This window comes from Barbus barbus, assembly GCF_936440315.1.
Source record: "Barbus barbus genome assembly, chromosome: 25".
NCBI lineage: Eukaryota > Metazoa > Chordata > Actinopteri > Cypriniformes > Cyprinidae > Barbus > Barbus barbus.
The window spans coordinates 12,783,835-12,806,952 of NC_136753.1; the positions used below are offsets into that span (position 1 = coordinate 12,783,835).

A 23,118-nucleotide genomic window follows, 5' to 3' on the forward strand; every position below is an offset into this window, starting at 1 on the left:
AGCTTTCCACTCCAATCCTTTCAGTCTCTGAGAGCGCGCTTCTGCATCGTACAGGATTCCCTGCACGAGCCACACTCGCGGTCATGGCATTTGCAACAACGCCGGAAAATGTTCTCTTTTTAGAGCACTCACCGGATGGCGGCAGCAAACGGGACCGGAACTGCTGCGATGCTGGAGCGCGAGGAAAAGGCGGCGGATCAACCGAGCAGATTCGAGGTCGCTGGTCCAGCTGCGAGGCGTGTCAACGGCGAGTAGTCATGGTTGGAGTACTCCAACCAATAGTCATGCAGTTTCACTGTGTGATTGAATAAGGCTTCAGTTCAGGAGAAAAAAGGCTGTTTCCCATATGCGTCTTTATCAAGACTGAAGTATCGACAGGGAACCAAAGTTTTTTGAGACAATGTAATCGTGTTAAAACTGATTTCATAAATTGGTATCGAAAAAAGTATAGTTCAGGAACCGGTATATATATATATATATGTGTGTGTGTGTGTGTGTGTGTGTGTGTGTGTGTGTGTGTGTGTGTGTGTGTGAGTGTGAGAGTGTGCGCATGTTTATGTGGCTTATGAGGACACAAATTTGTATAATGACATGGGTATGACAGAGGTATTACAATATGAAGGTGGTTTATGAGGACACGGCCTATGTCCCTGTAATTCAAAAGGCTTAAAAAAAAAAAAACCATACTAAATGGTGTTTTTTGAAAATCTAAAAATGCACAAAGTTTCCTGTGAGGGCTAAATTTAGGTGTAGGGCAATAGCATTTTTTTCAGTATAAAAACCATTACGCCTATGGAGAGTCCCCACAAACCACAAAAACCAACATGTATGTGTGTGTGTGTGTGTGTGTGTGTGTGTGTATGTATGTATGCATATATATATATATATATATATTAGGGCCGGGACTCGATTAAAAAAATTAATCTAATTAATTAGAGGCTTTGTAATTAATTAATCGAAATTAATCGCATTTTAAATCGCATATAAATATTTGACCTGAGAACAGTGAGAAGTAAGTTTTTTTTTTTTATATGGATTTTTACATTTCCCATCCACAGGGCCAACCAAAGCGGTCTCATCAGCTTCTTTGTCCATGTTCACTGTGGTTTGTTTTTGGCTGTTTCTCAATATGCGTTCTTCAGCGATCTTGCGTCCTTGTGTTCTCGTTCTACGTCATCATTAACCGTCGAAGTTAAGTTCCAATTCTCAAGAACGCAAGTACAGAGGATGCATGAAAGTGCCCGGATATGTTCTTGAAACTGAGGATGCATCGAGTGCAGACTTGAGAGAATCGAGCCGTTAGAAATCCCAGAAAACGCTGTGGGTGGCACGGAAGCCTGTAAGCTTTAAAGTCGCTCTCACAAATACTTAACGGCTCTTCAAGTTGAAATTTGATATGCATGTTAAGCAGCTATGTAGAACAATCAAAACAAATCTGAATTGTTTTTACATGATTAGACCATATATATCCTTGAAAGCAGCCAAGTTATACATGCATGCAATGATTTTATCACATTTATCTTACTGTGTGACTGTCTGGAGTCAGGTTTCTCAACTGACTATTAAACCTGTCAGATCCCTATATAAACAAACACTAAAAGTTTTGGATAAGAAACCAACCAGATGGCATCACTGTAGCATTTTACAAAAATATAGTTTGCTTAGTTGTAAAAATTTTATAAATTCATCTTTTATTAAAATGTTTTTTAAATGTTTAAATAATCTTGCGCCAAAAGTTATATGCAAATTAATATCAAAACAGAGTAGTAAGGGGATCGCTACAAGAGGTGCAACTACACAGAACTGTATAATACCACAGAGAAAAACTAAATTTGCACAATCTACATTTTCAGTTCAAGGTACGTTGTTATGGAACAGCCTGTCAGCTGAATTGAAAATGCAAACACAGTTGAATATTTTTCAAACAAAACTGAAAAAAGTGGTTCAAACAAAAGCAGATATGTGAACATTGATGGTGGTACATAGTTTTAGTTGTTTATTTTATTTTATTTCATTTGTGTTTTTTTGTGTGGTTTTTTTAGCCCAAGCCTATATGTAGAGCATCGGCTGCATGAAATTGTAGCAATGTTATACTGCATTGTCCCTGTTAAAAAAAAAAAAAAAAAAAGTAAACATTTATCGTTTTGTTTTGGTTAATTTTAATAAAGTTATAAGACCCGGAGAAAGTCTGCATTTTTATTGGCATATTAAAATTCATCTTAACTTATTAAAACATTTCATACTATTATAGATATTACTTTCATATAATTGTATTGTGTTTTATTTTACAGCGTTATATGTTTTACTGTTATGACATTTTGTAATATTGATTGTTCATTGGCCGTTTCTTATGCTGAGACTATGCGGTCAGTTAAGCAGGAACGCAGTAATTCAATTCTCATAAGTGTGCGTTCTGTGTTCTCGCGTCCTTCCGAGTTCGTTCTTCCAAGGAAGCTCTCTCTCGCGCACTCTCCCCGTGTTCGCTTGACTTTTGTCAAGCCCGGCGCCTCATAGGCAAGACCGGTCTCCACGAGAACGCAAGTCCGTTCTTTGCGTCTTTTGTCTGAACGCTAGTAGGTGCTCCAGTATAATCGGTCCGCCGAAACTCATCCAGTGAGAAACGTTCCGCGGTGCAAAAATAAGTGCGATTAAAATGTGTTAAAATTTAACGCGTTATTTTTGTGTAATTAATTAATCTAAATTAACGCGTTAAAGTCCCGGCCCTAATATATATATATATATATATATATATATATACATACAGGTCCTTCTCAAAAAATTAGCATATTGTGATAAAGTTCATTATTTTCTGTAATGTACTGATAAACATTAGACTTTCATATATTTTAGATTCATTACAACACAACTGAAGTAGTTCAAGCCTTTTATTGTTTTAATATTGATGATTTTGGCATACAGCTCATGAAAACCCAAAATTCCTATCTCAAAAAATTTGCATATCATGAAAAGGTTCTCTAAACGAGCTATTAACCTAATCATCTGAATCAACTAATTAACTCTAAACACCTGCAAAAGATTCCTGAGGCTTTTAAAAACTCCCAGCCTGGTTCATTACTCAAAACCGCAATCATGGGTAAGACTGCCGACCTGACTGCTGTCCAGAAGGCCATCATTGACACCCTCAAGCAAGAGGGTAGACACGGAAAGAAATTTCTGAACGAATAGGCTGTTCCCAGAGTGCTGTATCAAGGCACCTCAGTGGGAAGTCTGTGGGAAGGAAAAAGTGTGGCAGAAAACGCAGCACAACGAGAAGAGGTGACCGGACCCTGAGGAAGATTGTGGAGAAGGACCGATTCCAGACCTTGGGGGACCTGCGGAAGCAGTGGACTGAGTCTGGAGTAGAAACATCCAGAGCCACCGTGTACAGGCGTGTGCAGGAAATGGGCTACAGGTGCCGCATTCCCCAGGTCAAGCCACTTTTGAACCAGAAACAGCGGCAGAAGCGCCTGACCTGGGCTACAGAGAAGCAGCACTGGACTGTTGCTCAGTGGTCCAAAGTACTTTTTTCGGATGAAAGCAAATTTTGCATGTCATTCGGAAATCAAGGTGCCAGAGTCTGGAGGAAGACTGGGGAGAGGGAAATGCCAAAATGCCTGAAGTCCAGTGTCAAGTACCCACAGTCAGTGATGGTCTGGGGTGCCATGTCAGCTGCTGGTGTTTGTCCACTGTGTTTTATCAAGGGCAGGGTCAATGCAGCTAGCTATCAGGAGATTTTGGAGCACTTCATGCTTCCATCTGCTGAAAAGCTTTATGGAGATGAAGATTTCATTTTTCAGCACGACCTGGCACCTGCTCACAGTGCCAAAACCACTGGTAAATGGTTTACTGACCATGGTATTACTGTGCTCAATTGGCCTGCCAACTCTCCTGACCTGAACCCCATAGAGAATCTGTGGGATATTGTGAAGAGAAAGTTGAGAGACGCAAGACCCAACACTCTGGATGAGCTTAAGGCCGCTATCGAAGCATCCTGGGCCTCCATAACACCTCAGCAGTGCCACAGGCTGATTGCCTCCATGCCACGCCGCATTGAAGCAGTCATTTCTGCAAAAGGATTCCCGACCAAGTATTGAGTGCATAAATGAACATAATGGCCATTCTTTTATTGGTCGGATGAAATATGCTAATTTTTTGAGATGAGCTGTATGCCAAAATCATCAATATTAAAACAATAAAAGGCTTGAACTACTTCAGTTGTGTTGTAATGAATCTAAAATATATGAAAGTCTAATGTTTATCAGTACATTACAGAAAATAATTAACTTTATCACAATATGCAAATTTTTTTGAGAAGGACCTGTATATTAGAATATCATGAAAATGTTGATTTCAGTAATACCATTCAAAAAGTGAAACTTGTATATTAGATTCATTCATTACACACAGACTGATATATTTCAAATGTTTATTTCCTTTCATTTTGATGATTATAACTGACAACAAATGAAAGTCCCAAATTCAGTATCTCAGAAAATTAGAATATTGTTAAAATGTTCAATATTGAAGACACCTGGTGCCACTCTCTAATCAGCTAATTAACTCAAAACACCTGCAAAAGCCTTTAAATGGTCTCTCAGTCTAGGGCTGTGTCCAAATTCAGGGTCTGCATCCTCCTTAGGATCCTTCCTACCCGGTTGAAGGAGGAGGGATCCTCCGACGTCCGCAAAACCAGGAAGTCGGTGTTTGTGAATTTGGACAGCCTACCCTTCTTTCAGTTCCCTCCCTTACCCGTTGCTCATATCCTGTCGCCTAGCAACCGTGACAGCGCCAAGCAAGAAGCGGGAAAATGGACAAACAAAGAGTTATTCTCCTCATTTTAATTCTTTTGGAAGAAATAAAGCAATTAAATAAATTAAATACTTTCTTTGCTCGTTGTCGGAGAGTTTTGTATATCAGACTACAAGACAGTCACATCCAGGTAAGCCATTATAGCCCATTTTTATTTGTTTTTAAGTATTCTACTAATTTCTCCTACAAATTCATTGAGCCGAAGCATAAACTTTAGCTTGTTTTGTCAGAGAAACTCCTCTCCCACTCCGCTACCGCTCGCTTCGTCCGCCATTACACTCTGCCGAAAATAATTATGGGATAGGTAGGACGGGAAAGGATCCACCACACCCATCCTTCCAATTCGGGGAAAAGGAGGACGTATTTGTGGGCCGCATTTGCAGGATCCTACGAATTTGGACAGCCTTCGTCGCGGCGCTGTGACATAACATCCTTCAAATGAGTACTCCGAAGGATGCAGACCCTGAATTTGAACACAGCCTAGTTCTGTAGGCTACACAATCAATTTTATGACCAGCACCTGTACACACACACACACACACACACACACTCGCTGTTCAAATATTTAGCATCAATAAGATGTTTTTAATATTTTTCAAGTCTCTTATGCTCACCAAAGCTGCATTAATTCAACCAAAAATAAAAGCAAAACAGTTATAAACTTTAATGCATTTAATGCATATTTTTAATTAGCATATAGAGATATAGTAAAACTTTTGAACAAGACATATACAGTGACTGTGATATAACATTAAGTCTTCTAAGGTTTTGGTCACACTGCAACCCATTTTGACTAATGTAGGTCCTTACAATTTTGAGGAAATATGGTCCAGTGTGCCTAAAGCATTATGAAAGACAAAGGAAGCATAATTGCTCATGAGACAAAAATGGAAAATGAAGCATAGAGGCAGGGGGTGAGATTTTTCAGAATCTTATAATATAAGTGATAATCATAGTAGCCTATAGGCAAACCATATTGTAGGGCTGTAACGTCCCAGTCGATTAGTCGATTAATTGGTCGATATGGTCTGGTTCGACCAAAAATCTGATTGGTCGATTTTTTGCCGCGCTCATTTCATCAGTTTGGCCGCGCTCATTTCATCAGGTGGAAAGCACTAATTGCTAATGGGGGTGTTTTCAGAGCACCCCTGTTTCACAGGTAACAGTCTGTTTTCAGAACACCCCCATTGTTTTCACTTTTTTTGGATTAGCCCAACCCACTGGAGAAGAGAGACAGATAAGTAGGCTTTAGAAGGTTTGATGCTGAATATTATTTATTTAATAACAAGCTAGTGTAAAAACAAGAAGCTGTCTCCTTCCAAAGAACCAGTGTTAATTTCGTTAACGAAGAGGACGACGAAAAATATTCGTTAACGAACTTTTTTTCTGTGACTAAGATGAGACGTTGACGAGATAAAATTAATATCTGATGATAAAAAACTATGACGAAATGTATGCGCGTCTTCGTTAACGAGACGAGACGGGACTAAAATGTTATTTGAGGACTACCGGACATTCAAAATACATCCTATAGGCTAAGTTGACTGTCTTGTCTTTTAAAATGTGCGTCCCTGTCTCTGGATCGCAATCAGATGAGGGGCGTTTGTATATCTCACAGTATGGCAGCCGCAGTGGGCGGATACGCTACCAAAACGCAAACTAGCGATCTGAAACAATGGCCTCAGCAACTGAATGGTTATAGGGATAGGGTGACCAGACATCCCGTTTTTCCCAGGAGTCACAATTCGTTGTTGATTAACTTAAAGTTAGTGAAGGCGCGATAGGCGGAATCACTCTGATAGAAGTGCTCCACTTTCTCAGTTCTCACACAGTGCGCGATCAGTTCTCAGTTCTCACAATATTGCGCAATTGCGCTGTGCCCACTGTTTGTGTTAGTTTTGAGCCTAAGATGCTCTTGTTTGTTTAATAAATATTCCTTTTTTATTAAAGTGGACGCGCCTTTTGTGTTTATTAAGAGTAAAAGCTTTAAGTCTATTCGTGTCTCAGCCGCGAAACTGAGCTCTTATGTTCAGCCTCGCTCTGTGCGAGCTGCGCAGAGCGGCTGAAATGATAGTGTCTGACAGTTATACTTATAACATATGACAAAAATAATTTTCTAAATTATGTTGCACATTCCTCAAAAGTTCTTGTGATATCACTAGTTGACAACATAGTACTGTTTTCAGAAATCACAGGCTATGATATTGTGCAGGTACACGTGATGCACCGCTGTCAGAGACGACAGACTCGTGTGTCAGACTCATTTCAGTGCAAAATAATTAGGTCAAAAACGATTTAATATACTGCAAATAGCCTATTAGTTTTTTATGTTTATTTATAATTAATTTAGGCAGACAACAAGGCTACCAAGTACTGAGCACAGTGCGTATCTAATTAATGTAACGTACGTTTTTTTTTCTCCACAACGTCATTTTTAGTCGAAAGTTTCAGGACTTCAGTCGACCAAGATTTTCTTTGGTTGATTACAGCCCTACCATATTGGGCTAATAATATCCACTAATCCAAAGGTTTTTACCACGTCTGGCATGTACCCTTTCCAGCAGGCCGACTTAGCTTCATATCTATAATAAACAGACTATTGTTGTGTTCAGGGGCAATGGAGAAATGCTACTGGTTGGAAAGAATGTAATTTGCATCCCGAGGCAACTCGGAATTACACAAGCTTCAGTCTGGATCCAACCCTTACAAAGATCTGAGAATGAATCTGTGAATGAATCTTGATGAATCTGTGTGTTGCATCTTACTCCTCTGTAAATAAATAAATGACACCACCAATGATATCAGACTGGCATCAGCCATGATATTACAAAGTCCAAACATCCCCTGAAGGCCAAACAGTTAATCACAGGCTGACACACTCCAGACACACATCTACAGAAGGCTGTCCGTTAAATGCAGTCTGGATCTGTGAGTCATGGAGGTTCAAAGACAATATCATAACTGTAGTTAAATGAATGCAACAGACGGAAAGATGTGTCACCAAAGCAGGCATCAAGAGCTTTAAATGCATGCGTCCTATGATCACAATCGCCATGTGTGAATTTTCAAAGAAAGAAACTAAAGATAGTTAGCAGGCTAAATATCTAGACCTGTTCTCAAGCACTGAATCAGTGAATAGTGGGCTAGCAAAAGCAATATGCCAGAAGATCCCAATGAACCCAACATTTTCTTAAATGTATAATTTATACTGAAGCCCTAAAGATGGCACACTTTGCATTTTGCTTTCTTAATAGTCACCTACATAATTTTAATCAACCAGATATTTTGGCTGCAACTATAAAAATGAATATAGTTGCAGTTATATTTTATATACAGACAGAAGCATTTCAAGTTACGTCTCTAGGACAACATCAAATTCTCAAGACTGGAAGCAGAGAGAACCTTTTTAGTGGCATTCTGCCTTGTGCCAGAGGCACTTTTGGATGTCAGGGAGAATGATGCTAAAAATACTGAAAATACATCGTTTCTATGGCTTATGTCAAAGCACTACAGACGTGCACTACAAACAGAAGAGTTCAGCCTGGATAATAAAGCGTCTAGGAACTGTTTAAAGGAATAATTATCCAAAAATGAAAATCCTGTCGCCATTTACACTCAGGCTGTTGTCATAATCCAAAATTTAATTTACTGATATTAAAGTGGTCATATGACGTTGCTAAAAAAAAGAACATTATTTTGTGTAGTTGGTGTAATGCAATGTGTTTATGTGGTTTAAGGTTAAAAAAACATTATTTTCCACATACTGTACATTATTGTTGCTCCTCTATGCTCCGCCTTTCTGAAACGCTTCGATTTTTACAAAGCTCATTGCTCTGAGAAGTGAGGCGTACCCTGATTGGCCACCTATCCAGTGCATTGTGATTGGCCGAATATCTCAAGTGTGAGACAGAAATGTTACACCCCTCACCGTATTGTGATGCAGTGTCCCGGCTCGACAACACAAAAACAATAAAACCCATTATAAACGAGGCATTTGTTGCATCCAGTGGGGACATAATTACTGACTTATAATGACCTCTACTGTATTTTTACGTGCCACGTTGCATCGATTGCGCCTCATAAATATTACCATGTCTGCATTTGTGATCTGTGAAACGACAGACAGCAAACACTACTCTACACTGCTCAAAACTCACGTTTGAATAGTCAGTGGCAAATTCTTTAAATAAGAAAACGTACTTACAGACTGTGAGGCAGAAGCGCCAGACTGTCATTGCAAAGTTGGAATTGCCCCACTTTATAGAAACAGCCTTTGAGCATAGCTGGTAGGGTACTCCCAGGTTCAGGAAATAGTCCTCCCTAAAATGCGCTGCACACACTCTAATATTTGGGTTGAATTGTTCTGGAACAGTGTTGTAAATACAACTGAACCACTGATTTCTAGTTGTGTCCTCTTTTGGAAGCCCAAACAAAGTACTTTCGCTTTCACAACGAAACACAGCGTCTCCACGACATGATGGCGGCGGCAGCAACAATACTACAGCGAGAATAATAGTTCCGCCTTCTTTCATTGCGTATACATTTGGGCGATGTTATGCAAATCTTCCCACACAGTGATGTAGACATGTGGGGGCGTGTTTGAATCAGCCGTTTTAGGAGGGCATGGTCGAGTCTTAACTTTTATAAAGAATATCTCTTTGGTTTTCAGACTTTAGTCTTTGCAACTTCAGGGATCTTATCTATGCACAAACAGCTTGTAACACTCCAAAGAGAAAGGAAAACTTGAAATTGCATCATATGACCCCTTTAAATTATAATACTAAACATATTAACTCATGTGAATATCACATTATTACTTATTCAGTCTAGAACAAATAACTACAACAAGCACAAGAGAATGAAGTACAAAATAGATAAACACTTTATGAAGCATAATCATGTCTTCTTAGTCAGATGTGTTTATCATGCCAATCTCATGTATAACTGCACTGACTTTTATATTGGCTTCTAGCATTGCTCATTCTATCAGAAATTAGAGTCTGAATCAGTTGTTTTATAAAATTAGTTTTTATTTTTGAATGAGTATCCTTTTGATCTTTGAATAGCATGAAGATATTTTCTTAATGTTTTTGTTTCGTAAATTCCAAACAAAAAATACAAAATGAGATTAATTAAATGTGTTACTCAAAAAAAAAAAAAAAAAAAAAAAGAAATCTTAGTGTTGTAATTTTCTCCTTCTATGGAGCATAAAATATTAATGTTCTAAACATTTTTACTGATTTTCAACTCACTGACTCATCAGTGACGTGACTGCCATGACCCAGCTGACCAAACCTGTCAAGGTTTTTTCTATGAACCTCTTTGTCCAAAAGTGGCTAATATGAAGTACCTGTTAGAACCAACAAAGTTGGATCATGGATTACCTTCTGAAGTTAAAGACCACTATATCTAAACTAAACAAAACTTCAATCTTCAATCATAATTGATTATTAATTTCCCTTTGAGCTAACTGCTACTCCTTTCATTCAGCAAAGCCTTTATTAGTTATAAAATGTTGAAGAGTCTTTGGATGTTTATAAGAAAAATGTATAAGAAAGTAGTTCTATTCACAGCAGCCATATCACCCTGCAGCCTAAGACTGGTTGCCCTCTGAAGCTAAGCAGGATAGTACCTGGATGGGAGACCTCCTGGGAAAACAAGGTTGCTGTTGGAAGAGGTGTTAGTGAGGCCAGCAGGGGGTGCTCACTCTGCAGTCTGTGTGGGCCCTAATGCCCCAGTGTAGTGACGGGGACACTATACTGTAAAAAGCACCGTCCTTCGGTTAAGACGTTAAACCGAGGTCCTGACTCTCTGTGGTCATTAAAAATCCCAGGATGTCCTTCGAAAAAGAGTAGGGGTTTAACCCCGGTATCCTGACCAAATTTCCCCATTGGCCTCCTAATCATCCCCATACACTGATTGGCTTCATCACTCTGTCTCCTTTCCACCAATAAGCTGGTGTGTGGTGGGCGTTCTGGCGCAATATGGCTGCCGTCGCATCATCCAGGTGGATGCTGCACATTGGTGGTGGTTGAGGAGATTCCCCACTTCTATGTAAAGCGCTTTGAGTACCCAGAAAAGCGCTATATAAATGTAACAAATTATTATAATAATTACATGTTTTAAATGTGGAAATGTCTCGAGAAATAAAAACACCTAAATAATAACTGATGATAGACCATTGAATTATTGAAAACTAATGCACACCTGAATGCACACGCCTTCTATTGTGGCAACATTACCACCTTGCGTGTGCATTATTTCTCAATAATTCAATGGTGTCATCAATTATTCCCTACACATTCAACTGAGACTGCAAACACACAACTCTAGTGGTAAATTATAGATTCTTTTGCCTTGGCACTGTAGCTTCCATAAATTACACAGTAAAACAAAATGGCTGAAATCCTGAGATAATATCATATCCCATCATTGCTTTATGTCTGTCCCAGGATTTTTAAGTGTTTTTGGAAAATATTTACCGAGTTCAAATCAATGACTCAACAGTGTCATGTCGATTGTCATGACCCAACGGACCAAAGCCCGTCATGGTGTTTTCTATGAACCTCTTCATCCAAAAGGGGGCAATACGAAGTACCTATTAGAACCAACAAAGTTGGATCATGCCCACCAATCCACCTTCGGAAGTTAAAGACCACTATATCTGAGCCAAATCTTGGTCTTCAATCATAATTATATATTTTTCCCTTTGAGCTAACTGCTTTCATTGCAGTAGCAAGTAAAAGAGTGACCAGTACATTATTCAAAATGGGCTCTTTTTGAAGGAAAAGGAAGAGGCAGAGAGATGTGTGAGCCACGAGAAATCCTCTTATTTTGCAGGTGACACATTCTTTGATGCAACTCCCATGAATGCAAAATCAAATCCCATGAAACTAGGAAAGTAGGGCAAAAAAAATATGCAAATATGTCAGACATACAGCAAAAATTTTCGACGCTGCCCTCGGGGGAAGTGTGGGGGAAGCACCAAAATCACAAGAGACTCTGTAAAAAGACGAGTTCCCTGGAGTCAGAGGTTCAAAACAGAGCCCAAGCGAGAAGATCAAATCCTATCCTACAGTCAGGAGGCTGATACAGTAATTAGCCAGGATTTCTATAGGCCAACCTAACAGAATCTTGAGGCTTGGGGATATTCTCAACATATTAGAAGCAAATGCTTTTATCCCATGGGATATGTTTAGGCTGTTATTCTCTCTTTTCAATGAAGATGATTCTCAGTGTCACAACTCATGGAGAACAGCAAAATCTGAACATTCCTTTCTATATGATCCAGGTTTCCAATTATTTTAGTTCAACTAATGTAAGTTTGGTAACATAATATTGTACATTTTTGACATATAAAATACCACTTATTCAAACACCTTTTCGTATCACTACGACATTATTTCAGCGAAGTAATGGCTAATTATAGTCATGATCTTACTTGTTATAATGTTGTAGAGTCTTTGGCGGTTTATAAGAAAATATGTATACAAGTAGTTCTATACACCTGTTTTAAGGGAAAAAAATCTAGAAATGTCTCAAAATAAAACACCTATATACAACTGATGTTGAATTATTGAAAAATAATGCACATCTAATGTGGCCTGCCTCCTGTCGTGGCGACATTACCTCCTTGGGTGTGCATTATTTTTCAATAATTCAATGGCCTGTCATCAATTATTCCTTACACAGTTTGCAACTGAGACTGCAAACACAACTCTACTGGTACCTCACTTTATAATGCACCTTCTGTTTATACTTCCTTGCAACCTAAGTTGTATGTACAGTCATTTGCACTGAGCTAGTCTCTCCCCCTCTACCTCATAACTTGCACTATATGTTTTAAAACTTAATGTATATACAGTACACATATTTTTATATTTATTTATATACTTTGTTATTTGCACTTCTGGTTAGATGCTAACTGCATTTCATCGGCTCTGTACTTGCACTCTGCACAGTGACAATAAAGTTGAATCTAATCTAATCTAAAATATAGGGTCTTTTGCCTTGGCACTGTAGCCTCCATAAACTGCTCAGAAAAAAAATAGCTGAAATCCTGAGATACTATCAAATTCCATCATTGCTTTTTGTCTGTCCCAGGATTTGATTTTTTTTTTGTGCAGGCATTGCCACAGAGCGGGGGAGAAAAATACTAAGACCAACTCTCCTGAGCTTCTTTCTGAATGGGGTAAAGTCAATGCTGAATATAGGCAACAACCAGAGACAAAGGTCTGGCATCCCTCTCTTTACACTCCTGCAATTTTTAATATGATAAATAGCAATTATGACATATGATAAGAAAAGTTGCTAGTGTTACCGAGATGAATCCCTCTTACCATAGACATCAAATGAACAGACAATTTTTACCAAGAGACTTTAGAGTCTCTAAACTTTAGATTTAGAAGATGATAAAATATGCATTTCATGACCTCATAGCTCAAGGGTTTCTATCAGAGATGGTCCTTCATTGACTCTCTGCTGGAGTTAAAGGAACACTCCACTTTTTTGGAAATAGGCTCATTTTTACAACTCCCCAAGAGATAAACAGTTGAGTTTTACTGTTTTTGAATCCATTCAGCCAATCTCCGGGTCTAGCGGTAGCACTTTTAGCTTAGCTTAGCGTAGATCATTGAATCGGATTAGACCATTAGCATCTCGCTCAAAAATGACCAAATAGTTTCGATAAATTTCTTACTTAAAACTTGACTCTTCTGTAGTTACATCGTGCACCAAGACCGACGGAAAATGAAAAGTTGCAGTTTTCTAGGCTGATATGGCTAGGAACTATACTCTCGTTCCGGTGTAATAATCAAGGAAATTTGCTGCCGTACCGTGGGTGCAGCAGGAGCAGTGATATGACGCAGCGCCTGAAAGCAGTCCCTGGCTATATCATAACTAGTTACCTAGCTGGGGACTACTTTCAGGCGCTGCGTCATATCACTGCGCCTGCTGCACCCACGGTAAGAGTCAAGTTTTAAATAGGAAAATTATTGAAACTCTTTAGTAATTTTTGATGACCAAATGCTAATGGTCTAATCCGATTCAATGATCTAAACTAAGCTAAGCTAAAAGTGCTACCGCCAGACACGAAGATCAGCTGAATGGATTCAAAAACGGTAAAACTCAACTGTTTATCTCTAGGGGAGTTGTAAAATGAGCCTATTTCCAAAAAAAGTGGAGTGTTCCTTTAAACTTGGCCCAGTATCACGATCCCTTCATTTGCATTCCAAATACTTGAACAAACTTGAAGTAAAATGGGGTGAAAAGTGCTGTGTGTGATCATATTCAAGTTAGGTCAAGTAGAATGCAGAAGCACAGAGTACTTATGTACACTGCTGATTAAAAGTTGTCTAGAACATTGAGAATGATGTGCAGCTTTGAAGCCTTGCGTTTTGCTGGATGAAAGGTCCAGGGGGCAAGAATAGCTGATCCATGACCTAAATTAAATTACAGCAGGATGGCAAGCGGTCCTGATTCCAGTCCAAAATCTTTTGGATGGAGCTTAACCCTTCAGGGGTGGGTGATTGGGGGGTGTCTGAGTTGCTAGGGTGACTGACCTTGGTTCAGAAAGATGTGCTCACCTTAGCTACATTAGATCAAAAATAAAGTAAAAATAGGAATACTGCTAAATATTATCATCATTTAAAATAACTTTTTCATTTTAATATACACTGAACAAAAATGTAAACGCAACACTTTTATTTTTGCCCCCATTTTTCATGAGCTGAACTCAAAGATCTAAGACTTTATCTATGTACACAAAAGGCCTATTTCTCTCAAATATTGTTCACAAATCTGTCTAAATCTGTGTTAGTGAGCATTCTCCTTTGCCGAGATAATCCATCCACCTCACAGGTGTGGCATATCAAGATGCTGATTAGACAGCATGATTATTGCACAGGTGTGCCTTAGGCTGGCCACAATAAAAGGCCACTCTAAAATGTGCAGTTTTACTGTATTGGGGGGATGTGCGAAGTTGCTGGATATTGGCAGGAACTGGAACACGCTGTCGTATACGCCGATCCAGAGCATCCCAAACATGCTCAATGGGTGACATGTCCGGTGAGTATGCTGGCCATGCAAGAACTGGGATGTTTTCAGCTTCCAGGAATTGTGTACAGATCCTTGCAACATGGGGCCGTGCATTATCATGCTGCAACATGAGGTGATGGTCGTGGATGAATGGCACAACAATGGGCCTCAGGATCTCGTCACTGTATCTCTGTGCATTCAAAATGCCATCAATAAAATGCACCTGTGTTCGTTGCCCATAACATACGCCTGCCCATACCATAACCCCACTGCCACCATGGGCCACTCGATCCACAACATTGACGTCAGCAAACCGCTCACCCACACGATGCCATACACGCTGTCTGCCACCTGCCCTCTACAGTGAAAACCAGGATTCATCCGTGAAGAGAACACCTCTCCAAAGTGCCAGACACCATAGAATGTGAGCATTTGCCCACTCAAGTCGGTTACGACGATGAACTGCAGTCAGGTCGAGACCCTGATGAGGACGGACGAGCATGCAGATGAGCTTCCCTGAGACGGTTTCTGACAGTTTGTGCAGAAATTCTTTGGTTATGAAAGAAACCGATTATTGCAGCAGCTGTCCGGGTGGCTGGTCTCAGACGATCTTGGAGGTGGAGGTGAAGATGCTGGATGTGGAGGTCCTGGGCTGATGTGGTTACACGTGGTTGTGAGGCCGGTTGGATGTACTGCCAAATTCTCTGAAACGCCTTTGGAGACGGCTTATGGTAGAGAAATAAACATTCAATTCACAGCAACAGCTCTGGGGGACATTCCTGCAGTCAGCATGCCAATTGCACGCTCCCTCAAAACTTGCGACATCTGTGGAATTGTGCTGTGTGATAAAACTGCACATTTTAGAGTGGCCTTTTATTGTGGCCAGCCTAAGGCACACCTGTGCAATAATCATGCTGTCTAATCAGCATCTTGATATGCCACACCTGTGAGGTGGATGGATTATCTCGGCAAAGGAGAAGTGCTCACTAACACAGATCTAGACAGATTTGTGAACCATATTTGAGAGAAATAGGCCTTGTGTGTACATGAAAAGTCTTAGATTTTTGAGTTCAGCTCATGAAAAATGGGGGCAAAAACAAAAGTGTTGCGTTTATAATTGGATTCAGAGTATTTTAAGATATAATTTACTTCGATGATGGCTAAGCTGAATTTTCAACAGCTGTTACTCCAGTCTTCAGTGTCACAAGATCAGAAATCATTCTAATATACTGATTTGGGGCTCAAGTAGCATTTCTTATTATTATCAGATTGAAAATGGCTTAATATGTGCCAATTCATATTTTTGTGTTAACTATAAACTGTGATAATTTCTTCAGGATTCTTTGATAATTAAAAGCTCAAAAGAACACGGTCACTTTTGATCAATTTAATGCAGTCTTGATGAATAAAAGTATTAATTTATTTTTTTTAAATAAATAAGAAGTCTATTTTGAATCTATTTTTGAATCTATTTTGAAAATTTGAACGTTTACATATGCTACTTGCAAATCACTTGCAGGTAAGGAGGTCTATATAATATCAAGAGAAAGCATTATTTGCTTTCTTTTATATTTTATAAAGCATTATTACTCATTCACATCAATGGCAGTTGTCAGGCATAAAACTCCCATCTTTGCTCACAGGTGCCATGTTGTTTCGAGCCAATCATCTGAACCTAAACGTCATGTGACAAATCACTGTAGAGCCACACTAAAATAACATCAAGGGGAAAATATAAGTCCATTCCATGCTTAAATTGAGGGGGTGGAGAACTTTCCCCTGGCAACTAACGAATATAATGAACTACGTGCAATTTACACCTTCATGTAAGGCATAACTTATCAAGCTGTAAAAATATCAGAGCCTAAATAAAATATTTTATGGCTTCTAATGTAACACACACAGGACAAAACCTTCATTTAAAATTATTTAATGTTTGATCAGTTTAAAGCAGATAAACAAGGTTACATGACATCCAATTTCACAATGCTCCAAAGTTCCTAACAGCAGTGAGAAAACTGTCTTGTCATCACTGCACATCCAGACTTTATTAAATCAATGCTATATATTTCTGACACTAATTAAGTTAATACTTGCAATTTAAAGCATGTATAAAGCAGTCATTGGAACAGGACAAACAGATAAACTGTAGACATCAGGTTCCTTGATCATACAGAAAGACCGGAATGAAACATGCAGCAGTAATAAATTCCACTTACCTTTAAAATCTCTCCTCGCTTGAAACTTAATTCATCATCTGCAGTAGCTTTGAAATCGTATTTAGCTATTGCCTCCATGGCATGGGCTGTGTGGATGCGAGACAGATATAAAGCTCCAGAAAGAAGTGCTCCTACAGGCAGAATAACAGCCCTGACTGATCTGATTCAGTCTCCTAATATCTGTTCTTGCCACTGCTGACCGTGGAGTGCCAGATCTTCCTTGTCTGGGTGCTGTCAACCTGCAGACAGACAAAAAGATTTGAACCAAATGAAGTTATCTATAGACGAAGCATCAGGAATTTTGTTTTTCTCCCTTTTAAACAGATCTGTTATGAAGCAGCTGTGCAATGTACGCAAATATAAAGGGAACGGAATAACTGGGTCGCGCTGACGTTTTCTTGCAACCGACTATGAGCCAATAAGAGGAATCAGATGTAATGTGGGGTGTCTTGGGTGATACTGGATGCTGGTGAAAGCTTGAGTCATTCGGACATGACACGCTGGTTGAAACCCTGAAGTCACAACAAAGGACTTATACATGTCAACAAATTACAAGTACAAACAAATTCTTCATTCCTGAGTGAGATGCGTCATTATACAGACATTCATGTCAAGATCAAGTTGCTTTTCTACGCTAGTGGTTGAGGTTTTGATTCATACCAGTGATTCGAATCAGTCGATTCACTAAGACGATTCATTTAGATTCGCTTACTGATTCATTCAGAGGCCTTTTCAGTGCGAGTGTTTGAGTCAACCGATTCGTTTAAAACTCATCTACAAATCTACTAAGATGCTCTAGTGAGAGAGTTTTACTCGTTAACAGACAACAAAACAGATCATTCAACATTAGCCGAGCGAAAGACATGCCCCTTTTTCCTTTTAGTCGGTCAGCAGATCCTTAAAATGGCCAGTTACTTCAAATCCAGATAATTCATTCACGAATTGTAATCGAAGTCCATCGTTCAGTGACAATCCACCGACCACCGAGTCTCGTTCAGTAAAGGGGCGTATTCGTTCAAACGATCTAACCAGTAAAAATGCTCCCTCGAATGATATTTGCTCCTGTTTATAATCCATCTGTCGGCAGAAAATTCTACCAATGGAGTCACGAACAAAACACGAACGATTCGCTAAAAGATTCGTTCACTCCTTTATTATTAAACACAGTCAGTTATGCGACATTCTAGCACTTTGCCGTTATAATCATGCAGTCAATATGCTACAAGCATGGACAGCTCGCCCTGAACTACATTTGCAGAGGGCCCCGGGCGTCAGTTGCGTCGTTTGTAGACAGCTTTGTTGATTATAATGGGAGCAATACAGTTTGTTTGAGTTGTTGTAGTATAATCGGTTCTGTATGTAAATAGTTAAGGTTAGGGGAACGGATGCGTTTAATGACAATATGCTGTGATGGTTAAGATGCGATCCTTTGTTTTGATACCAAACTTTTCAGCCTTGTGAAGCATATACAGACACCACTAGAATTTCCTCCGCATTTTTATTTTCCCTACATCTAATCTTAAGAAGAAAAAAAAATCTGATTGAAAGGAGTCAAACATTACAATGCAAGAATCTGCTGATTAGATAAAACACTTACCCAGCGCACAGAGGTGCAGAGTCTCTCCCTCTCCGATCCCCCTTTTACGCAGTGAGATAAAGAACTACGTAGAAATACTGCATTTTAACAACAGTACAATCATGTTCATAGGATTTACAGCTGCAGTTAATTTTCCCGACTCTGGAGTAACTCCGGGAAAAGCAAGAGAGCTGTTAATTTCCGCTTCCTTCGTGTTATGGTCCGCAAAGATGGAAAGGTCCAAACATAAATTTCACACACTGAATTAATAGTGAAACTACACAAATCGACAGTGCACCATAAGTCAGAGATTTGATTTAAACGCGCGTATCCTCTTATCTAAACCTTTTAATCTCGCACTGAAGATTGCAGCACAGATTGAAACAGAACAGAAGAGAATGGTTCTCTATGAGAATAATGCATGCAGCAGGACACACAGACGAACGGAGCGACATCTAGTGGATAAAGAGGGACATCGCTGGACCCCATAATTCAGAGAAAATTCTGCATGCAGAAGCCAATTTACAGTAAATTTGTAGCAGTTTGAAAAGTTTATGATATACTTATATAATTGACATCATAAAAAAATCTCAACATCATAATAAAGCGGAAAGTAAATTGTTTTCAGAGGCATCGCTAAAACATTGTAGCGATATTGTAGGCTGCTCTTCAAATATTAAATTTTTGTACATTCAAGGTGAATTAATAAAAAAGGGGAAAATGTAGATCCAAATGGTATATCTAACTGCAGAGATAAATATCTAATATGAAATTTAATGATTTTTATAAATATGGCGAGTAGTACGTTGCGACAAGAAACCCATAGGCACAGCAGCACTTGTTGGGTTGGTGCAGTGGTTAGGAAACACAAACAGACCCACACAAGCCTCGCATCAATATTTGAACAACTGCAAACCTTTTTATTTTATTTATTTATTTATTTTAAAAGACGAAATAGTGGTGCCCTGATGGATAGAGGTGCAGTTGCCATTTCATAACTGGAGGTGTCAGCTGGTGTCCAAGGACAGTGAGTGTTGACTAACTAACCAATCTCTGCAGAGACACTGAGACTTGTGGATGCTGCCGCTCTTCACCTCACGCGTCTTCAAACAAGTTGTCTGCGTTTTTAGCCTAAAGAAATCTGATATTTGTAAAGCCCAGGCTTGCTTCGTTTTTAATTACTTTTTTATTCATTGCATATATCAATGCAATGAAATGAGTAAGGTGGAAATTGTGCATAGTGCATAATACTATAAGTAGCAAATGTGAGGCGGTGACAAAGGTGCGACTTTCACTGTGAGACTTGAAGTTATTAGCTGCTTTGTCTGCAGAGGTAGATGTAGATTTCTTTCACAATTTTTAACATGGATATTTTTGAAGATTCTGAAAACTCATCTCTGCATCTCTTTAACTCGTCGGGACACATACAAGGTAGGCATATATTTCAGGGATGGAAGTGAAGATGGAAATCCATTTTTTAGAGCAAATCAGCTGATGTAATAAGCTTCTTGATTAACTGTTTTAAGTAAAAGTAACATATGTATTATTATTATTATATATAGACTTATGTTATACATATGGTGTGAATAGAGCTCTTTCTTTCTTTCTTTTCTTCCTTTATTTCTTATGTGCATTCTAATAGAAAGTATGTATTTTAGACACTACCATTTCTTTTAAGTGTATCACCATAACAAATGCATAATAATTATTTAATTAGCATAAGAAAAGCTGTTTAATTAATGCCATACACCAAATGTCAATATAAAAGTTAGTATATATTTTATACAGTTTATGTATTTTAAAACACACACACACACACACCACATCTGGATCTTGTTCTTATTTGTGATTTTATTGTGTTCTATAGTGACCATTGGGGACCAGAATGGAAATGCCATCTTGCCCAGTATTTTTGGAACCATATGTTTTTTGGGCATCATTGGAAATTCTATTGTCATCTACACCATCATTCAAAAGACCAAATGCCAGGCTAAACAAACGGTACCAGATATTTTCATATTCAGTCTCTCTGTTGTGGATTTGCTTTTCCTCCTCGGCATGCCCTTTCTCATTCATCAGCTCCTGGGCAACGGATCTTGGTGTTTCGGAGCCACTATGTGCAAAGTCATCTCTGCCCTAGATTCAAACAGCCAGACAGTGAGCACCTACATTCTCACAGTTATGACCTTGGACCGGTACGTGGCTACTGTCCACCCGTTCCGCTTTAACCACGTCCGGACAACCTGTGTCGCCAGTGGTGTGGTGGGGATGGTGTGGGTGCTTTCTCTCATCTCCATTACTCCTGTCTTAATGTACACTGGCTTGATGCCTCTCCACAACGGCCAGGTGGGATGTGCTCTCCTGCTTCCGAATCCATCCATCAACATCTGCTGGTTCACTATCTATCAGTTTGTGCTGGCGTTTGCCCTTCCGCTCATGATTATCTGTGTGGTGTTCTTTAAAATCTTGAAGCACATGTCTACCTCAGTGGCACCTCTTCCCCCGAGGAACCAACAAGTGCGCACTAAAAGTGTGACTCGGATGGCTGTAGCCATATGTTTGGCTTTTTTCATCTGTTGGGCTCCGTACTACATCCTTCAGCTTGTCCATCTGGGAATACAGAAACCCAATGCCTCGTTTTATTATGTCTATCACGTTGCTATTAGCATGGGTTACGCTAACAGCTGCATTAACCCTTTTCTTTATATAATTCTGAGTAAGACCTTTAAACGGCAATTTATAGTGGCTATCCAGCCTGCACACAACCACTTTCGGGTCAACCCAAGCATCACAGAGGCCACTGTGTCCCTCCGTCTGACCGCAGACTGCCAAAGACATATTCCTGCTAACTCCTCAGAATAATATACACATTTTTTTTTTCATTAATACAACCTAATTTTAAGAATACTATGGTGATTACAGATGGTTGAAGATGGACTTAAGTGTGAGTATTTCAGTGAATATTTCTTGGTCCTGTTGCAAAAATATATATTTAAGCTTATGACAAGCAAGGGAATACCAAGAACAATAGAATGACTGACAGTCAGCCGGAACAGTCAGGGTGAAGTGAAGAATCTTTGAGCAGATCTGCTCTTACATGCTGATGGCGGACAGAAACCATCACTGACAGAACACAAAACAAATGCAGCTGCTTGTCATTAAAACAACATTCTGCTTAATTACTGTATATAATGTTGATTAAAGAAAATAAAAGAAATATTAAAAAAGAAAGGAAAAAACATAGTGATGAAACGATAGATCAATATTTTGTCATTTCTGTGTGCTGTGCGTGTATTTGCATTTGCATTATGTATTTGCATTATGTTTTTATACACATCCATAAAGATGTTTACTAGAAAAAAAAATGTAAATGTACATATGTGTACAAGTGAAATTTTTTATCGTTATTTGATCCACTGAAATATTACTGTAAATATTAAGTTATGTAAGTTGTGTGTGTGTTTTATTTATTTATTTTTTAAGTGAAACAGGAACATGTAAGTGTTGAGTATTGTTATTGTGCTTGAAATTTTATTGTGGTGCAGACACCCTTGGTATATAAGAGTCAAAAGGCAGTGTTTTTAAATCGCACACAAATAATTAAAAAAAACTTACCATATTTTGTTAAGTACTGATATAATATATAATTGATATTTAAGATTTTTTTTCGGGGAAACAATCAATATACTGTAAAACATTAAACCCTTAAATCCACCAATCAGTGAAGTCGTTCTTACCATGGAAATGAAAGTTCCAGCCAGGCAAAAGAGCTCATCAGCGATGACCCTACGGTTTATGGGAGCATAAAGCAAAATGCATTTGCAAATGATGAAATCAAATCAGTCTCTCTCTTAATTAACCAACTTTTGTAATATAATTACATATATTTAAATATTTTTTTGTAGGGACGTCAAAAGTGCGGGTACTTTGGTACTGTGAAGTCCCTGAGTCTTCTCCGGATCCTATTGGACAGAGTGTGGCAGGCTCTGATTGGTCTTCCCAGTGTTAATTGTTAATTAGTAGCATATATAAGTTGTTATTTGTTATTTGAGGCGTGCGCTCTGTGGGGATGTTTTCTCCAGAGTGTCTCTTTCTGACTCTTTACATATTTGTTTCTTTTGGCATTTCTTATATCTTGTTGTTAATGTTTTGTTGTTATATTTATTTCTTTAGTTTTTTTATTATCCCTAGACTTATGCTTTATAGTCACTATTGACTGTTGTTGTTTTAGTTTAATTAAATAAAACAATTGGCATTGATATCCTTTGTTGTTTGACCTTCTTTTTAGTTGCGGCTTTTAAAACGAGCTGGTCGTAATAGGTACATACTACAATAAAATGTAATATTATGTCACGGTTCATGGGCTCACGGTGTCATCCTCGCTCTGTTTGTGTGTGTGTGTGTGTGTGTGTGTGCGTGTGGATAATTGAGGCTGATTCGCTCCAGCTGCGGATCATTTACAGCGCTATATTAGACACT

At 38.8% G+C, this 23,118-nt stretch overlaps 2 protein-coding genes across 4 annotated transcripts in view; one reads left to right on the forward strand and one right to left on the reverse strand.

Moving 5' to 3' along the window:
* LOC306845435 (growth factor receptor-bound protein 2-like) overlaps positions 1 to 19,062 on the reverse strand; it is a 35,709-nt gene extending 16,647 nt beyond the window's left edge. For all 3 annotated transcript variants that reach the window (XM_079378231.1, XM_079378233.1, XM_079378232.1), the window contains exons 1-2: positions 18,661 to 19,062; positions 17,064 to 17,302 (exon numbers count right to left, since the gene is read on the reverse strand). In XM_079378231.1, the coding sequence (XP_079234357.1) occupies positions 17,064 to 17,141 (78 nt within the window). In that variant the 5' untranslated portion in view covers positions 17,142 to 17,302; positions 18,661 to 19,062. The remainder of the gene's footprint in view (positions 1 to 17,063; positions 17,303 to 18,660) is intronic.
* A 941-nt stretch (positions 19,063 to 20,003) lies between these two features.
* On the forward strand, positions 20,004 to 21,501 carry LOC306844834 (melanin-concentrating hormone receptor 1-like; the record flags this gene model as incomplete). Its single annotated transcript, XM_079377234.1, has 2 exons — positions 20,004 to 20,070; positions 20,507 to 21,501. The coding sequence occupies 2 exons, from the start codon at positions 20,004 to 20,006 to the stop codon at positions 21,499 to 21,501; spliced, it is 1,062 nt and encodes a 353-aa protein (XP_079233360.1).
* Positions 21,502 to 23,118: the final 1,617 nt, after the last annotated feature.